The sequence below is a fragment of the Strongylocentrotus purpuratus genome, unplaced genomic scaffold (assembly GCF_000002235.5).
Source record: "Strongylocentrotus purpuratus isolate Spur 01 unplaced genomic scaffold, Spur_5.0 spur5_scaffold_6, whole genome shotgun sequence".
Taxonomy (NCBI): domain Eukaryota; kingdom Metazoa; phylum Echinodermata; class Echinoidea; order Camarodonta; family Strongylocentrotidae; genus Strongylocentrotus; species Strongylocentrotus purpuratus.
Window position 1 is genome coordinate 19,591,012 of NW_022145612.1, and position 18,012 is coordinate 19,609,023.

General features: G+C 36.1%; 1 protein-coding gene across 2 annotated transcripts in view; it reads left to right on the forward strand.

Annotated features, from left to right (window-relative positions):
- The window catches only part of LOC100893535 (WD repeat, SAM and U-box domain-containing protein 1), a 22,627-nt gene extending 5,590 nt beyond the window's left edge, over positions 1-17,037 (forward strand). The window contains exons 1-12 of one of the 2 annotated variants that reach the window (XM_031000119.1): positions 644-766; positions 4,630-5,032; positions 5,675-5,874; positions 6,467-6,565; positions 7,278-7,371; positions 7,911-7,944; positions 8,551-8,591; positions 9,064-9,173; positions 10,887-11,120; positions 12,620-12,709; positions 13,150-13,221; positions 13,832-17,037. In XM_031000119.1, coding sequence (XP_030855979.1) covers positions 4,635-5,032; positions 5,675-5,874; positions 6,467-6,565; positions 7,278-7,371; positions 7,911-7,944; positions 8,551-8,591; positions 9,064-9,173; positions 10,887-11,120; positions 12,620-12,709; positions 13,150-13,221; positions 13,832-13,980 — 1,521 coding nt within the window. In that variant the 5' untranslated portion in view covers positions 644-766; positions 4,630-4,634 and the 3' untranslated portion in view covers positions 13,981-17,037. Of the gene's footprint in view, positions 1-643; positions 767-4,629; positions 5,033-5,674; positions 5,875-6,466; positions 6,566-7,277; positions 7,372-7,910; positions 7,945-8,550; positions 8,592-9,063; positions 9,174-10,886; positions 11,121-12,619; positions 12,710-13,149; positions 13,222-13,831 lie in introns of those variants that run through there. The other variant, XM_031000120.1, reaches the window with a different exon arrangement.
- Positions 17,038-18,012: the final 975 nt, after the last annotated feature.

Sequence of the window (18,012 nt, forward strand, 5' to 3'; positions counted from 1 at the left end):
TGTTTTTATACGTTATAGAAATTCAACATCATCATTATTTTCCTCTTCTTCCTCCTCCTCCTCGATCCCCTCCTCCTCCTCCTCTTTTTCTTCTTCTCCTTCTTCTTTTTCTTCTTGACTTATTATCATTGCTATCATCAGTTTAATGTTGTTATTTTTATCTTATCATTATTATCTTTAATAAGTATTTTTTCTTATCTGTCTGTAAATATTGGTATTTTAACTTACCGATATGCCTATTCATTTTGTACATGTATGTCGGGGACCCCATTGGAATAGGCTCTCGAGCTTTCGTGGGATATCCTGTTCGAGCTGACTTAATGTTGATCTGCTATTCTTGTATATTGTTGTATGTTGAAAGCTTGGCGAATTTAAAGATCAACCAATCGATCAATCAATCATCATATTGACCACTACCTAGTCCAGAATCTGGAGCTGGCCGCTTCTTCATTATCTCTATATTCCCTAAACTGGACCACATAACTGGAAAATAAATATTTTCCAGTTCTGTGGTCTAGAATCTGGCCGGTTCTTTAATATCTCTATATTATTCCCTACACTTGACCACAGAACAGGTAAACACCTAAAGTTGTCCAGTTCTGTGTGAGTCACTGTGCTGTGGTCACTTGTAAAAGTAAACATTACGCGTACGCCCGACCAGGAAATGACGTCATCTAATGTTGTAGAGATCGGCACTGCACTGGTGGATCACGAAACTGTGCAAAGAAGATCGAAGAGCGAGTGACAAGCTAATATTTAAAAAAATGTAAGTTAACTCTTTATTGTTATTACAATAGTGTTATTTTCGTAAGTGTAAGTCATATTCTTCTTCGAGTAGACCTTCAATTGAAGAAAAAAAGACTAAAAGAACATTAAACTCTCTAATAAAAATAGGATGGAATTTTCCAAATGAAACTTACATTGATATCAATATATGGGACAATGCTAAAAAAAAGAAGTTCACCAGTCCATATCATCATTAAACCAGTGGCGGATCCAGGGGGGGGGGGCCGAAACGGCCGCGGCCCCCCCTATTGGCGGCGCAAAAAAAAAAGAGAAAAAAAAAGAAAGGAGAAGAGAAGAAAAAAAGGAGAAGAGAAAAGAAAGAGGAAGAGAAAAGAAAAGAAGAGAAAAGAAAGAAGAGAGAGAGAGAGAGAGAGAGAAAGAAAAAAAAGGAGAAGAACCCCCCCCCCCCCCCCACCTCACTCCCACTTCGGGGTCGGAGGGACCGATTTTGTGTTTCCAAAATTTCTGATAAAGGGTTACTTTTCACGCAACGGAGTCCGGCCCGTAATACACACAAATCCGGCCCGCACTGACTTTACACACCGAATATAAAGGGGTGCTTTCAAACTAAGAGAGGGAACATACATGCGCGTACCCTAGATAACACTGAGTGGGTGGGGGGGGGGGGGAGGGGAACAGAAAAGTCGGGTGAGAAAGGGGGAAAGACAAGGAAATGGCGCTAAGTGACAGTAACGACGAATAAGGGAAAAACTGTAATCGGGAGATTTGGGGTCATTCCAGAAGGCTTGGGAAACGATATTGAATAGAGGGGGCCGGGCCGGCCGCATAAAATCTCGAGCCACGGATTCAAAGTTAAACATTACAAACAGCCCCTGCTTTTTGAAAAAAATTAAAAAGGGCACAATATTTTGGATGTCTTTCAAATAGAAGCTATATACTAAGCAGCCAAATTTTAAATTAACGGTAGGGCCGCTTCACAACTCTTATTTTGCCCTTCATTTGGATTCAGCTCATACCAACTCGCTTGTGCTTATATTTGAACTCATGTTGGTAGTGATAATGGACAGCGGCGGCGATCCTGGGCCCGATAGAGGGACACGTCCCCCCGGAAATTTAGATATAAAGCTAGAAAGAAATATACATGTAGCGGAAAGAACGTACATATTGGACTAAAGGATTTTCTAGAATGCATAATTTCAGCATTCTACATTGCAAAATCTCGCTTGGTCGCTACGCCCCGGCCCTCGCCCGATAACACAAAACTAAGATTATGACGCTCCCGGTCGCGATTATTTCATGGTTGGTATATAAAAAGATTTTTTTCCCCTTTCATTTCTACTGACCTAATTGTATGCTATCACAATCATGATTGTTTCATTTTCCCTTTAAAGCATGCGTAGCTAGGGGCGGTAGGGGCAGTAAGGGGACATAGGACGAAAAAAGGAGCAGACAAAGAAACATTTTTGACAAGTCTAAAACGGTACAACAAATCATCTTCTTTCTCTATTAACTTAATGAAACGTTAAGCTTCTGCGCTTTGCGCTGGAGGGGGAAACTGAATTCAAAGAAGGATTAAGAGTCGGGAATAGAACAACAAATTATATTCTTTCTCTAATAATTTCATTAAACTATGAAAGGTCAAAGCTTCTGCGCCTCGCGCGGAAGGGGGAAAATGAATTCAAACAAGGATTAAGAATCGAGAATGGGACAACGAATCATCTTCTTTCTCTCATAATTTAATGAAGCGTCAGAAGCTTACACGCTACGCGCGGGAGGAGGAAAACTGAATTCAGACAAGGATTTAGAGTCGAGAATGGAACAACGAATCATCGTCTTTCTCTAATGATTCAATGAAACGTCAAAGCTTCCGTGCTTCGCGCGGGAGGGGGTATAGAAACTGAATTCAGACAATGATTAAGAATCGAGAACGGTACAACGAATCGTCTTCTTTCTCTAATAATTTAATGAAACGTTAAGCTTCTGCGCTTCGCGCGGAGGGGGGGAAACTGAATTCAGACAATGATTAAGAACCGAGAACGGAACAACGAATCGTCTTCTTTCTCTAATAATTTAATGAAACGTCAAAGCTTCCGCGCTTCGCGCGGGAGAGGGAAAGGGGGGGGGGGGACTCAATTCAGACAAGGATTAAGAGTCGAGAACGGTACTCTGTCTCTAATGATTTAATGAAATGTCAAAGCTTCCTCGCTTCGCGCGGGAGGGGGTATGGAAACTGAATTCAGACAATGATTAAGAATCGAGAACGGTACAACGAATCGTCTTCTTTCTCTAATAATTTAATGAAACGTTAAGCTTCTGCGCTTCGCGCGGAGGGGGGAAACTGAATTCAGACAATGATTAAGAACTGAGAACGGAACAACAAATCGTCTTCTTTCTCTAATAATTTGATGAAACGTCAAAGCTTCCGCACTTCGCGCGAGAGAGGGGGAACTCAATTCAGACAAGGATTAAGAGTCGAGAACGGTACTCTTTCTCTAATGATTTGATGAAACGTCAAAGCTTCCGCGCTTCGCTCGGGAGGGGGTATGGAAACTGAATTCAGACAATGATTAAGAATCGAGAACGGTACAACGAATCGTCTTCTTTCTCTAATAATTTAATGAAACGTCAAAGCTTCCGCACTTCGCGCGGGAGAGGGGGGGGATTCAATTCAGACAAGGATAAAGAGTCGAGAACGGTACTCTTTCTCTAATGATTTAATGAAACGTCAAAGCTTCCTCGCTTCGCGCGGGAGGGGGCATGGAAACTGAATTCAGACAATGATTAAGAATCGTGAACGGTACAACGAATCGTCTTCTTTCTCTAATAATTTAATGAAACGTTAAGCTTCTGCGCTTTGCGCTGGAGGGGGGAATCTGAATTCAGAGAAGGATTGAGGATCGAGAATGGAACAACGAATTATCTTCTTTCTCTAATAATTTCATTAAACTATGAAAGGTCAATGCTTCAGCGCTTCGCGCGGGAGGGGAAAAACTGAATTCAGACAAGGATTAAGAGTCAAGAACGGTACTCATTCTCTAATGATTTAATGAAACGTCAAAACTTCCACGAATCCTCTTCTTTCTCTAATAATTTCATGAAACATTAAAGCTTCTGCGCTTCACGCGTAATGGGGGGGGGGAGGGGAACAGCGAGCTGCCCGAATATGAATTTGTTATATCTTTTCTCGTATATTTTGGTGATAAATAACACTTTCACAAAATACATATTATCCTCAAATTTTTGCTCGCTCGCTTCGCTCACTAGCCGAATTGTGAAACCAGAAAATTACTTTTTCGGGCAAGAGGCTTCAGCCCCCCCCCCCCGATGAAAATGTCAAAAAAATTACCGGTATGGTGCTTCTAATATGACCTCGTCAGTATTGGTATGTTGAGTTGAAAAACGGTCTGCGCAATTTTCAAATTTCCGGCCCCCCCCTATTGGAAAATTCTGGATCCGCGCCTGATTAAACACGGCATGGCGCATGCATACATTATTACACTACTTAATAGTAGACTTGGCTAGGTGACTTTATGAAATATGATAGTGATATAGTGATATCCCCTTGCCTTCATTGTCACCCATACCCCTGCGATAAGAGTGACGTGTTAACATAAAACTAAAACTAAAATGCGTCTGTAATCCCCCTTCCCAAACCTTGCACACTGGCTTGGCTTCAATCAAAGTTTGGTAGTCCCATGTTATTGGACTCTTCTTTCTTTCTAATTATACACAGTACTGTCAAGTCAGTTCCCTGATTTGCATTGATATAGTTTTTATATTTGAATATGCATGATAAAAATGTTTGACTAGAGGTCTAGTAGTAGGACTAGGAGGTAATTTCAATGTTGTTTTACAGGGTTCCCCATTTTCTTCTTCTTTCAGACATTATGGCAAGCCAAATACACATTTTAAATACCCATTCCAAGGATGTCAACTGCTGCACATTTTCTGGCAACCTTCTAGCAACATGCTCTGGAGATAAAACTGTTCGCCTCTGGGACGCAACTTCATTTGAAGAACTCCCCTTTTCCCCGCTCCTAGGCCATTCATACTACGTCCACTGGTGTGCTCTCAGTGCGTTCGGAACGAGATTAGCGACGTGTTCAACGGATGGGAAGATCATAGTGTGGGATACGAGCAATGGAGAGACTGTAGCCGTGTTTGAACACACCCACAAGCCCATTATACGGGTGTGTGTCTTCTCACCAGACTCTCAGTATTTGTTGAGTGGAGGAGCGGACAATGAACTCTGGATGTGGGACCTCAACAAGAAAACATGTATCAGGTAAAGTCAAGAGAGGTTTGAAATGTGACCCAGTAATACTTTCGAATTAACAGGGTTAAAATAAATGATTTAATTTTCTTTTAATCTGTTTATCCACATATTTAGTACATGTTATAACTTCCCAAGAGTGCTTGCATTTACAAACATTAAAAAAAAAAGTTTTTTAGTCCTACCCTCACACCCCTTTTTTTTCTTCCATTTAATCATGAATATTAAGATCAACTTTTCTAAAGGGTCCTATCTTTAAGTACCTACTGTACATGCATGTACTAGATAAAAGTCAAGTGTTGATTGTCAATGTAAATGTCATTCTTGGCAAAAGATATGGTTAACAAATTGCTCCAGGAAGCAGATGATTGTTGTGTTAAGCCTATATTTTATACATAAAGGAATATGAGAATTTCAGTCATTACCGGTTAACACGTTTAACCATTAACCATGTCATGAGTTTGTGGACGAAACCGTTGCTTTTATAACTCATCTTTGAAAGTAATGTTACATTTTTGAGTTCTTCATACTGCTTTTCTTGTCACTTGATATATCCTCTGTTGAGATCCAGAAGGGCTTTTAACTCCTATCGCTCTACACAGACTTAACACCCTTCTGACCCTCTACATACCCTCTTTCATGTTTATTCTACAGAAAGCTTGAAGGTCACATCGGTGTCGTCACAGCCTGTGCCTTCACACCCGATGGCACTCATGTGGTGTCGGGGTCAACCACCGGTGACCTGAGGGTATGGGACGCCCTCAATGGTCAAAGCAGATGTCTCTTCTACGATCCAGACTGTCATGATCTAGCCCTCACTGGACTCTGTATCTCACCGACGTTTGGCTCTGCAAGTAAGAACACAGTTAATACTAGATCATAGATGACGCTAATAATGTTAAAGTTATATATCATAGATACTTGTGAGCCAAAATATTTGTGTCTTAATATTTTCACCTATGACAGTGACACAGACATTCTTTTGTGAGTGTTTTTATTCCTTCTAAATAAACATAGATGACTATCTATACATTCACATACATGTACCGGGGTATGCATTGCCAGCTCATTTTTGTCTGTTTTAAAATTTGCATTTCTACAAAATTATGCAAAATTTGCATGAATAAAACCACTGCCAAAGTAATGACTTATAAAGTAAATTACAAAATGGAATGATTTTTGTCATCATTTTTTGCATCAAAGAATTTGCCTGTTTTCATCTTCCATGCCCTTATATTCTTATACTACTTTGTAAGAACATAAAATCATCTGCCAAATAAGGATAGGGGATAAACATATCTGTAAACAATGGGATAGTACCTTTATGGTCCTTGGTAGTTTACCTGAGTTAAAACATTTTCTCAAGTTTACTGGAGTCGAAACGTTTCCAATGTGGGTTGTCATTTTCCCTCCAGAACATGAAATTATCTTCTGTCTTTCAAACAGATGCTGCAGTCCGGGAATCCCTTGGCCAAAGGACATTCTTCATGTTAGCGACATGTGGCGACAACATAGTTAGACTCTGGGACTTAGACACTGTACCAGGTAAAACAGATAAAACGATTGCTTAGGATTTGCCCCCCTCATGTTGATCTATTTTTGTTAATCTCACTAACTATGCAACAGACATACTTTATTATACAACTCACTCCTAGATCCTAATCAAATGGGTGGTCATGCGTGGTCACGTGTGATTCATTTACTGAGACTATCCCATGTTTTTTCATGAAAAAGCGACTACAAGTTTATTTGTCAGCCATACTGTCACGAAACAATCTTGAATGAATTCTTTTTACATAAAATAACACAGATCTAGGAATTTTGTAGTATAAAACAATTGATGCATGTTTTCATTCGTTCATTATAAGATCTATCCGCCCTCGTTGAGGGTGTGTGTATCTATCGCACAAAGCCATTAGGTTTCATGCGATACACACAGCCTCAACTCGAGTGTGGATAGATTGTATAATGAACTCAGGCGCATGCATCATTTGTATAATATCTTGTGTTTAACAGTAGTATGGTAAAAATTGCCGCTGTAGATCTTGTTTTAATTTGTTAAAATAGAGATTTAGAATTGTTAAAAATGCATTTTATTGCAAAACATACATATTTGTCTTTAAAGCACACTTTATGCAATAAATCAAAGAATCATGAATCATGAGTTAGGTCTTTGCCTAAAAACAGTGGATAAGGGTGAACATTTTAGTACCAGCTGGATTTTTAAAGAGCATCATCTTCATTCTTATCAATGCAGGGTGTTCTACTAGACTCCGGTGTGATCTGAAAGGACATTCAGCTACTGTTCAAGCTCTAGCTTTCTCTGCTGACGGTCGTCTCCTGGCATCAGGGTAGGTATCCCAATCAAGGAGATACAGTTTGAAGATTTACTTTATTCGTACTGCTTCCAGTCCTTTTTCTATGTTATAGCGAGGGCCAAACTGTATTCTTTCATTTCTACATATTTGTTTCATTTCATTTTATCTTATTTTGTATTTTATTATATTCACCTTTATCTTTTTCTTCACACCAGAATTTTTCTCTTTTTTTTCCAGTTCAGTTTGTTTTATTATCATATCGCAGCCTTAGCTGAATTATATGACAAGTTACAATCAAATTTACAATCAAATTAAACATAACATCACATTTTTTTTTCTCAAAACAACATATTTCATAATACAATGCACTTATATGAAAAAAAAAGGTATATACAAAATAGATACTTTACATGTAATATAATTAATATTTAGTTAATTTAAGAAACATGAATACTTACAGTTTTTTAAACCTATTTCCAGAAATTTTCTTATGATAGCTTGTATGTAGTTGAAGGAGTATATTAAGATATTCATACTCGTACTTTGTATCCTTTATCGTTTTGTTATTACAGTGCAGTTGACAAGCTTGCTATTCTTTGGAATCCAGTGAGTATATAATCCATTATGTTTCTTTCACATCATGTGATGTAACTGCCAAGATAAGGTCGCCTGTTTAGATTATTTTAATTAATAAGATAATGTTGATATATTTTTATCTTTCTGAAGTGTATGATATATTTTTTGATAAAAATATGGCATATTACTGTTGCCCTTTTTATGTTATCAAAGACATCAATTTGAGGATATTAGTTTAGGTTAATTTATGATTGTTTCTTGTGACAAATACAAGTTAGCTTGTAAAAGGAAAACAAATTGCTAATTTTTTTCTAATGATTTTTAAATGATTTTCAGTTACTGCTTATAAGAATGTACCTTCCATATCATGAATATTTATCTTGAGTGGAAAAATTGTTACTCTATATTGTTTGATACTATAGAATAGTAATAATTTTAGCACAGTTTTGGGGTTTGATTTTAAAAAATACACTTTCATTTGATTTTAAGGCACACAGCAATCTGTAGTGTCATGGATACCTCTACTTGTATCTTTGATTGGGTGCAGTGTGTGTCATAGAATTTCCATGCATGTTTTTGAGAGTTTGTTGTTGTTGTTGTTGTTGAAAGCTATTGTATTGCATTTTCCCCCTACAGATTCTTGGAGAAATGCTTTATACTCTGGAAGGTCATACAAGGTAATGAGAATGCTCTATTAACTTATCATTGAAGTTATAATTTTTGGTCATATGCTGAACAAAATGAATCACAACACTCATACCTCTGAGATCCTGAAATATTTAGGATATAATATAATCTCTTCTTTGTATTTTACATTTATCATGGTTTCCTTATTCTGCAATGTTATATCAGTTCAACCTACTTTGGCAACCATTAGGCTATAAGACCACGTTGTTAGTTTCCTTTGAGCAACGTTTCTCATTAAAAACCTGTACCCTGTAACCTGTAATAATAATAATAATGATAATAATATTCGGCTTTTATATAGCGCTTAATACATCCAACGATGTGTCTTGGCGCTTTACAGATATATTATTACTCCGGTCATTGAATTCAGGCTTATCCGCACACCTATACATAAAGACCACCTGCTTTGAAGGGTCTTCATGTACAGGTTTCACTGTATTTATCTACCATGTTTTTGTATAGGTACGTGACGACTGTAGCATTCTCTCATGACAACATGTTCCTGACAACAGGCTCCCACAACAAGGTCCATGTATGGAAATTAGGTTTCAACCAACCTCTGCAACCTGCAGGTATGTATCACAAGATTCTACGACAATAAATGTATGGTTATGGTTTTGTCAGAGGGATTTACACTTTCCAAGCAAGAAAACTATTTAAAAAAATTTGACGATACAAATGGATTTAATGGCTAAATGATAGAACTACTTAATTAAAGCTAAAAAGGTTGAACAAAAAAATGAATATGTATTATTTTTGCAAATGCACCAATTGCAATTCATTACTTTCATTTTACATCTATAAAGTATTGTTTAATTGGGTACTTTATTATTATTATATTAAGAGGGATTTACACTTTCCAAGCAAGAAAATTATTTTAAAAAATTTGACGATACAAATGGATTTAATGGCTAAATGATAGAACTACTTAATTGAAACTAAAAAGGTTGAACAAAAAAATGAATATGTATTATTTTTGCAAATGCACCAATTGCAATTCATTACTTTCATTTTACATCTATAAAGTATTGTTTAATTGGGTACTTTATTATTATTATATTAAGAGGGATTTACACTTTCCAAGCAAGAAAACTATTTTAAAAAATTTGACGATACAAATGGATTTAATGGCTAAATGATAGAACTACTTAATTAAAACTAAAAAGGTTGAACAAAAAAATGAATATGTATTATTTTTGCAAATGCACCAATTGCAATTCATTACTTTCATTTTACATCTATAAAGTATTGTTTAATTGGGTACTTTATTATTATTATCATTATTAATCATACCATCCTTCATTCCCCCCCCCCCCCCCACCCACCAAGTCCTGAAAAGGGTGAAGCTTTTACCCCTTTTAAATTCACATTACAGTTGGTTAACTTCGCTTCTCAGAATGTCACTGGCTGCATTTTACACTCTTTCATTCATGTAATGCATTTATGTTTGGTTTAGTTTTATATAATTTATAGTATTCATGATTGCATGTTTAAGACAGTGTTATTAGAGAATCTTAACATGGAGTGTTTCATACGATTCTTTCTATTATTTATGAAATGGTAATTCTTTCAGAAAGTGTGGTGTACTGAGAATGAAAGATTTAAATCCTTGACACATTGCTGCTGTCCCGGAGACATCACAGACTGGGGTATAAAGAAAATGCATGTTAAAACAAAATCAAACTTAGACTCTATTCAACAGGTCTATAAGCATAATTTTTTTTTCATTTGTCCAAGCATGCATGGAATGATTTTTATGATAATGGTTTAATATCAAAATGTGAATATCATATCTGATAAGGGATTAGTTCATTAAATAATTCAAAGAGAAGGTCGAGTTTTGATTGAGGTAAAATTGAGGTAATTTGTGAGTTTTCTCAATATTTATATTCTCACATGGAAGAATATCATAGTAGCACTTTCCCATGAAAAGGATCGCTCTTGAAATGCTTATCATATTTCAAATATGACGAGATACATCAGAGAATACACCAAATCAGACCAAATTCTGATGCAACAGTTTTGTGTAGTCCCATGTACCCAAAATTTGGGTCAAGCGCTCTTCATCGTTTGTGATTTCCAGCAAGAATCGTTATAATTTTGATGATTCCTATACCTCACAATACACAATTGCTCCTTATAAATACAATATAATCAACCATTCAAGATAACTATCTTTCACAGTTACTGGCATAACCAGTTCTCAACGATTTCCTCGATGATGAATGTGGTTAGGATGTATCCGACCTTTGAACCCTATCTTTCACCCCTTATACTACCAATAGATTCATCAGGCACTGTTCCAGCCATCAGCCCAGCCAACCAGCAAAGCTCTACCACAGAAACCGGACCTTCCCTAGCACATAACGTCATCTCTGATTGGACGGTAGATGCCGTGTGTGAGTGGTTACAAAGCATTAATCTGGAGCAGCACTGTGAGACCTTCAGGGAGAATCACATCGATGGTCAGGAGCTACAGAACCTCACTACCGAGGTCCTGTCAAAAGACCTCAATGTCAGTAAGTACATGTTAATCATTAAAGCTTCAACGTTATTGAATGCATTGTATTTTTACTCTTTTTTTTCTCCAATTTTGTTTGGATAGACTTACTTGTAAAGTTGATAAAGTTGAAGGCTTTCTATGAATATTAACACAACTAAATTTGGATATATGATCGATAACATGACTAATAATATAGATCAAGTCATTACAAATTAAAACCTTCCTTATTTATGTACAGTCACAGGCTTGCAAAAATAACATTGCATGCTGGCTGCTGCTGCGACTACATTCCACCCCCCCCCCTCTCTCTCTCTCTCTCTCTCTGTCTGTCTGTCTCTCTCTTTCTCTATCTCTCTCTCTCTCCCCCTCTGTCTCTCTCTGTCTCTGCCTGTCTGTCTCTGTCTGTCTCTCTGTCTCTCTCTCTCTTCTCTTTCTCTCTTGTCTCCAAACTTACTTATACATCAGGGTGAGCTGTGTAATTTAGCCAACACACCCAATGGAAAAAAATATAAATAACAAACAGATATATCATGTGTTTGCTCTTGGGGAATGAAAAACCTGACAACATGTCCATCCGATCAAAAGATTCTTAAGATCTGCCCCACTTGTTCTCAAATGTCTTGTTGGATGAAAATTTTATCTTGTCTTGAACTAGGTGACCAATCCTATGACCTATAAACTTTAGATTTCCTGTTGTATCCCTAAGGGTTACAGTGTACTTCATTGTGATTAAATGTTGTCATCTGTCTTAGCATTGTCCTTGAAGTTCCTGCTATGATTTTTATGCAACCGTTACGAAATAGCCGGGGGCATTATGTTTTCGGGTTTTCTGTCTGTATGTCCCGTTCTCGTGATCAAGTTATCTCAAGAACTGATTGATGGATTCCTGCCAAACTTAGGTCATGTATGTATCTTGCCGAGCCAATGAACTAATTAGATTTTGGGGTCACGAGGTCAAAGGTTCGCAGGTCTCATTATGTATGCAAAAATAGCTTGTGATCACATTATCATTAGAACCCATGGACAGATTACCATCAAACTCAGGACATGTACGTATCTTGCTGAGCCAATGAACTGATTAGTTTTGGGGTCGTGAGGTCAATGGAAAATCCTGAAGACTGTGTTGAGGTCAATGGAGAATCCTGACGACTGTTTCCTGTTTCGATTGTGAATGTTGGACTACAATTATTTGAAAATATTTACATATTTGTTTATTTTATTTTTAATGCGTAAAAATTATAATTTTCCTTTAATTTGATATGTTGTAGCTCTAGGGACATATCTCAATTTTGAAGACTTAGGTAATCATTTACAGTTTATAATGAGGTACATCTGGTCTGGATGACAATGGCACGCTCTCTGGTTTTGAAATTTTCCACTGCTGATGGCCTGGGTGGAAACCTGTTGTCATGGTGATTTAAATTATCTTGATTATAATTTGTTTGTTGCCCAAAACCAAAAAAATCTGTCATTATTCTAAGATTAGTTATTTGCTTCAATTATACAATTATACAGAGGCCCTTGGTCATCGTCAGAAGATCTTGAGAGGTATCCAGGCTGTCCGTGAGAAGGGCTTTTTCTCTGGCTCTCAGGGACCTGTACCAGGTAATCTTACCATCATTGCAATAGGTGGTTTGAACCTCCCAAATTGTAATTTTGTATCTGATATTTTCACACCAAGAAATGTTCCATTTCATTTTAAAATTCAAAAGATTTCATATATTGTGAATTTGAAAATCGTAGTTTTCATCTACATGAAAAATGCAGATACGTGCAGCTCTCACCTATATATATATATATATATATATATAAGGGATGCATGCTTGTGAACGTGGTACTATGTAATATCTTTCAAAGGAAGAAGAGCCATGGAAAGGGCTGGTGGGCTCCGCTATTAGCTCTTTGGTTCTTGATGCTCCAAACATCTTTTACTTGTCGCTGTTTTCTATTCCTGTATTCACCAAATTTTGTCACAGTGTTTATCTCAATACAGGAACCCACCTTCATCTTCAACCTGTTCTCATTTTCTCCTTTGTGTTTTCTAGATGATCAGATACCTGATGAATACCTGTGTCCTATCAGTAGAGAGATCATGAAGGAACCAGTCATAGCAGCAGGTACATGGTCTTCCCTCATATTCTCAGAGACAGTGGCGTAGTGCGGGGCAAGCAATTTAGGGGGCACTGACATTGTGGGGGTTGGGAAGGGGGTCGGGGGTGGGAAGGAATCACCATTTTTACTTTGCGAGTGAAATGCAAAACAGTTTACACAATGTCCCCTAATCCTCACCTCTTTTTCTTCCTCCAAACCCTGTACTCCACTCCCCCTCTCGATTCACCCCTCAAATTTGTTAAGAACAAAGATTAACAAATTATTAAAAATGTTGTGTTCTTTACAAAATTTCATCCTGTCCAAAGAAGTGTGATTGGACTATTAGAGGAAACATGTGAGGGTTTATATGAAATTGGTCCCTTTGATATTGGTATATACATGTACATACAGTTAAAAATCAGTATCAATGCCTATTGACTGAATATACACTCTTCCTAAAGTGGCTTTAAAATAGTAGAGAAAAAATGTTTCTCTAATTGTATTAATGCAATATCTTTTAAAGAAATATCTTGTAGGATCTAACTTCCTTTAAACTATTTATACCTTCAGGTTTCTTTCAGTAGTCATTAGCTTTTCCTAATGTTTCAACTCTTGTCTCAATTCCTTTCTATTTAGATGGATACACGTACGAGCGGTCAGCCATAGAGAACTGGTTGAGAGCAGGCCGCAACACAAGCCCAATGACGAATGCTCCTCTTTCTTCCATCAACCTGACTCCCAACCGTAGTCTAAAGATGATCATAGCCAGGATCTACGATGTATGATGTGATTAGGACGATGATTCCACCGAACTATCCAGCAGTCGAAAGTCTTCAGATAACTAGCTAGGAATGTTGATGATTGATATGAAAATGATCGCCACTGAACTGATTACAACAGAAGTCTTATAGTGTAGGATCATTGCTACAAGGATCTTCATTGTGTGATATTGTGACAGCAATTATCACATCGATTATCAGCTAATGTCTTTAGATCGTCATCACAGGTATCTACAATGTATGATGTGACGAAGGTAGTGATTCTACTGAACTATTAACCTGCAAACGTAATTCTGCAGATGATCCTAGCTGGGATCTATGATGTATGGTGTGATGAGGGTAGTGATTCAACTGAACTATAAACCTGCAAACGTGATTCTGCAGATGATCCTAGCTAGGATCTACGATGTATGGTGTGATGAGGGTAGTGATTCAACTGAACTATAAACCTGCAAACGTGATTCTGCAGATGATCCTAGCTAGGATCTACGATGTATGGTGTGATGAGGGTAGTGATTCTACTGAACTATAAACCTGCAAACGTAATTCTGCAGATGATCATAGCTAGGATGTAAGGTATGACGAGGATAATGATCACCACTACCTTGACTCCTCATTAAAGTCTTCATATCATAATTGATAAGACGTAGGAACTATGATGTCTGATATGAAAAGGGACAAGGATCACTACTAAATTGACCATCAACCAAACTCTTTAAAGGGGGTGTAGCATGACAAGACCACGTATCTTTCCTGTGGCCTGATTCGGGGCCACTCGGGTATAAGACAACTACGGACGACGCGACCCCAGTATTAACGTGCGTGCAACATACGCGAAACTGAAGCGTGTGGAGAACTTCAGTCTATTTGAACACTTAAGCGCGCTGACCGTAAAAATCAAGTCCATTCGTTTCAATCAGTTGTCCAAAAGAAGTAGAAAATGGCGTTAACCAGTATTTGCCATGCTACACCTCCTTTAAGATCATCATTGTCGATCTATGATGTATGATGTGATGAGTCTTGTGATGATGTCCGAGCTGTCCTTGCTAAGGACTGCAATGTATGATGTAACAGTGACCAAAGCTGAACTGACCATTGTCGAAAGCTCCAAGATCATTGCTTCATGGGTGTATGATGATCGACCATGATGACCAATCCACTGACTCCAAACAGTAGCCTAAAGGTATTCATTGTATAAACAAATGATAAATGATATTTGTGATGGTGATTTATATATTTTTCACCTGACTGCTAAGAACAATGATACATTGGTAATCTTTGTAGTAACATTTGACTCCACTTTTATGTCTTCTTTATTAAAGCAGGACATCTTTCCTAGACATGAAAAGAGTTACATGTATATGTAATGAAAGAAATATACCTGTAGATATTTTTTATATTGTGAAAAGTGAATGTTTAAGGTTAAATTCTGTATTGTAATTGATTGATGGTGCAAAAGTATGGATACTTGTAGATGAAGATAAGTGTGATAAATGTCTCAAGTAAACACAAAATATCCAGGATCTTTTTAATGTAAGCTGCAAATACATTGAAAACCTGTGCTCATTTATTAAATATGTTAAATACAAAATAAAACTGTAATTGTAATTAGCTAAGAAAGAGTGAGGACCTCATAGATATGTGTTTTTATATTTTATGTGCATTGTGTACGTATATATGTGGTGTGCTTTCCTTCATTTTGCTTTCATTATGTATATTTATACACTTTATATGATAAGTATAGTTGATAACGAAACGTTCAGTTTACTGATTATATTGTATATTTAAATTGTTATTTGCGTATTCTTTTGGCAGCCAATTATGACGTATAACAAGCTTTCTTAGAGACATTTATTTTATGATATTATCAGTAGTTGCTGTTACAGGGGGAATTACACCCTGATATTTGCTTGTTTTAATAAAAGCAGAAATTAACAAAAACAAATTAGTGAAAGTTTGAGCTTGATCAAAAATAAAAAAAAAATCAGAAGAAAAAAAAGAAGTTATGGATTTTGAAGTTGTAATCAATGGAACCCAGATTGGCAACTCAGTGACACATCTGAAGAGATCCTCTCCTATTTGCTGTGAACTGAAGATTTCATATTTTTTCTTAAATATTAATGTTATAAAGTTTATTAATTAATACAGGGTTGGTGTATGAAAAAATATTTACAATGATTAAATCTAGGGTACATTTGTGATTGAAAAATCTCTTTGGATAAAATCAAAACTATGATTTTTAGGACAGAGCATATGGGGGGGGGGGGGGTCTCGGCACAAATATGCCACAGAGTTTCCAATTTGTGTCTGTTTCATTGCAACATTCAAATTCATGATTTTCTTATATTTAATTTGATTTTGCTCAAATTTTTGCTAAATCTGTTTCTCTAATTTTTCTGCTTCTAAAACCAACTTAATACCAGGAAGGACTTTCCCTTTAAATCCCACCAATCAAAAGATTATGGAATGTGATTGTATGAGTGAGCCATTTAGTTTTGTAAATTGAATTTGAATACAACACTTTTTAAAAGTTTGTGATATATATGTGTGTGTGTCCAACAAAACTATATAGTTCTTGTTATGATGTAAAATAGTGACATTTTATTTGTACAATATAGCAATATGTATATAATTTATTTACAGTGATACAAATATTTCTTTATGTAAAATCATGTTATTCAACAGCTTTTATTTCACTTGATTTATAGAGTAATATCTATAGTGGACATAAAAAATACTATGTGTGCTCTCAATATATTAATTAATAAATGATTTAAACAAAAAAATTTCAAACAAATTGTTTACTGCCCGCAAGAAGGCCATTGAGAATAGCTTGTTTGTTCTTCTTGTGGATAGTCAATAAAATACTTCTACTTACACCAATATCAGTACTAACATCAGCTAACAGAAAATCATGTTCCATTTGTGCATAGATATATAGATTTTTTTTAATTCTTTTTCTCATGCTTTTCAGTTTATGTGACTTCCTTCAAGTTTTACGATCTGAAAAATCCATGTATTGTGTGATTTAAAAATAAAAATAAAATAAAAGAGATGATATTTAGCTACTTTTTCTCAATATTTATTCAGATTACCAGAACTTGAGTACCTTTGATGCAAGTATTCTATAGCAGAAGTGAAATTTCAAAAGAGTCATCTTTTTAGGGGGTTGGAATACAGAAATTTCTGTTTCAGGCTCTATGGGTAAATCCAACTGTTATCCCTGTGATTAAACTGAATAAGATTATTCATTTTCATGTTGATTTGGACAACACCAGCATAACATTAATTTTCATGCTTTCGCTAACATTCACTTTAAAGTCACATACATTTTCTAGAAGCAATGATTTATCGACAATATTAGAAGTAATCTTTATATATATATATATATATATATATATATATATATATAATAATAATACAAAAAATTATATATATGTTTATATTATTTCCTGTCCAATAGCAGTATATACATGTAGTACTATTTTGACTACTTGTCCTTGATCCAAAAACTCCCATTAGCAATTCATTTCCTTCTTTTTAACTGTTGTATTTTGATATTTTGTTAACGTTAAATTTATAAAGTATACTGTAAAAGAGTTGCTACACTGTAGTTGTTTTGGGAGATATGTGAAGATATTACATATTTTTGTTCAGACTTCTGACCTCAAAGTATGTAAAATGCTTTGAAGAATAATTTTAAAGATGATGATATTACAAGTGTATATTATGCATATTATTCATTCCTGTTGAAAACAGTAGATATTAAATGGAGAAAATTCTGAAAATGTGAAATTTGTGTGGGGTATCTACATGTATTTTGTGTTTAAGCATGCAATTTCTTCTGTTTGATGATTTCTCCATCTTTATCTATCTCTCTATTTTTCTCCATCTCCCCTCTCTATCTCCCCTTTCTCCCCCTCTATTTCTTGCCCCTTTCTCTTAAATTCTTTTGAATTGCTCTTGATATTTTTGTTTATTTACATTTTATGTCAAGAAAGGACACTGGTCGAAAAAAAAGCATTTGAACATACAGTA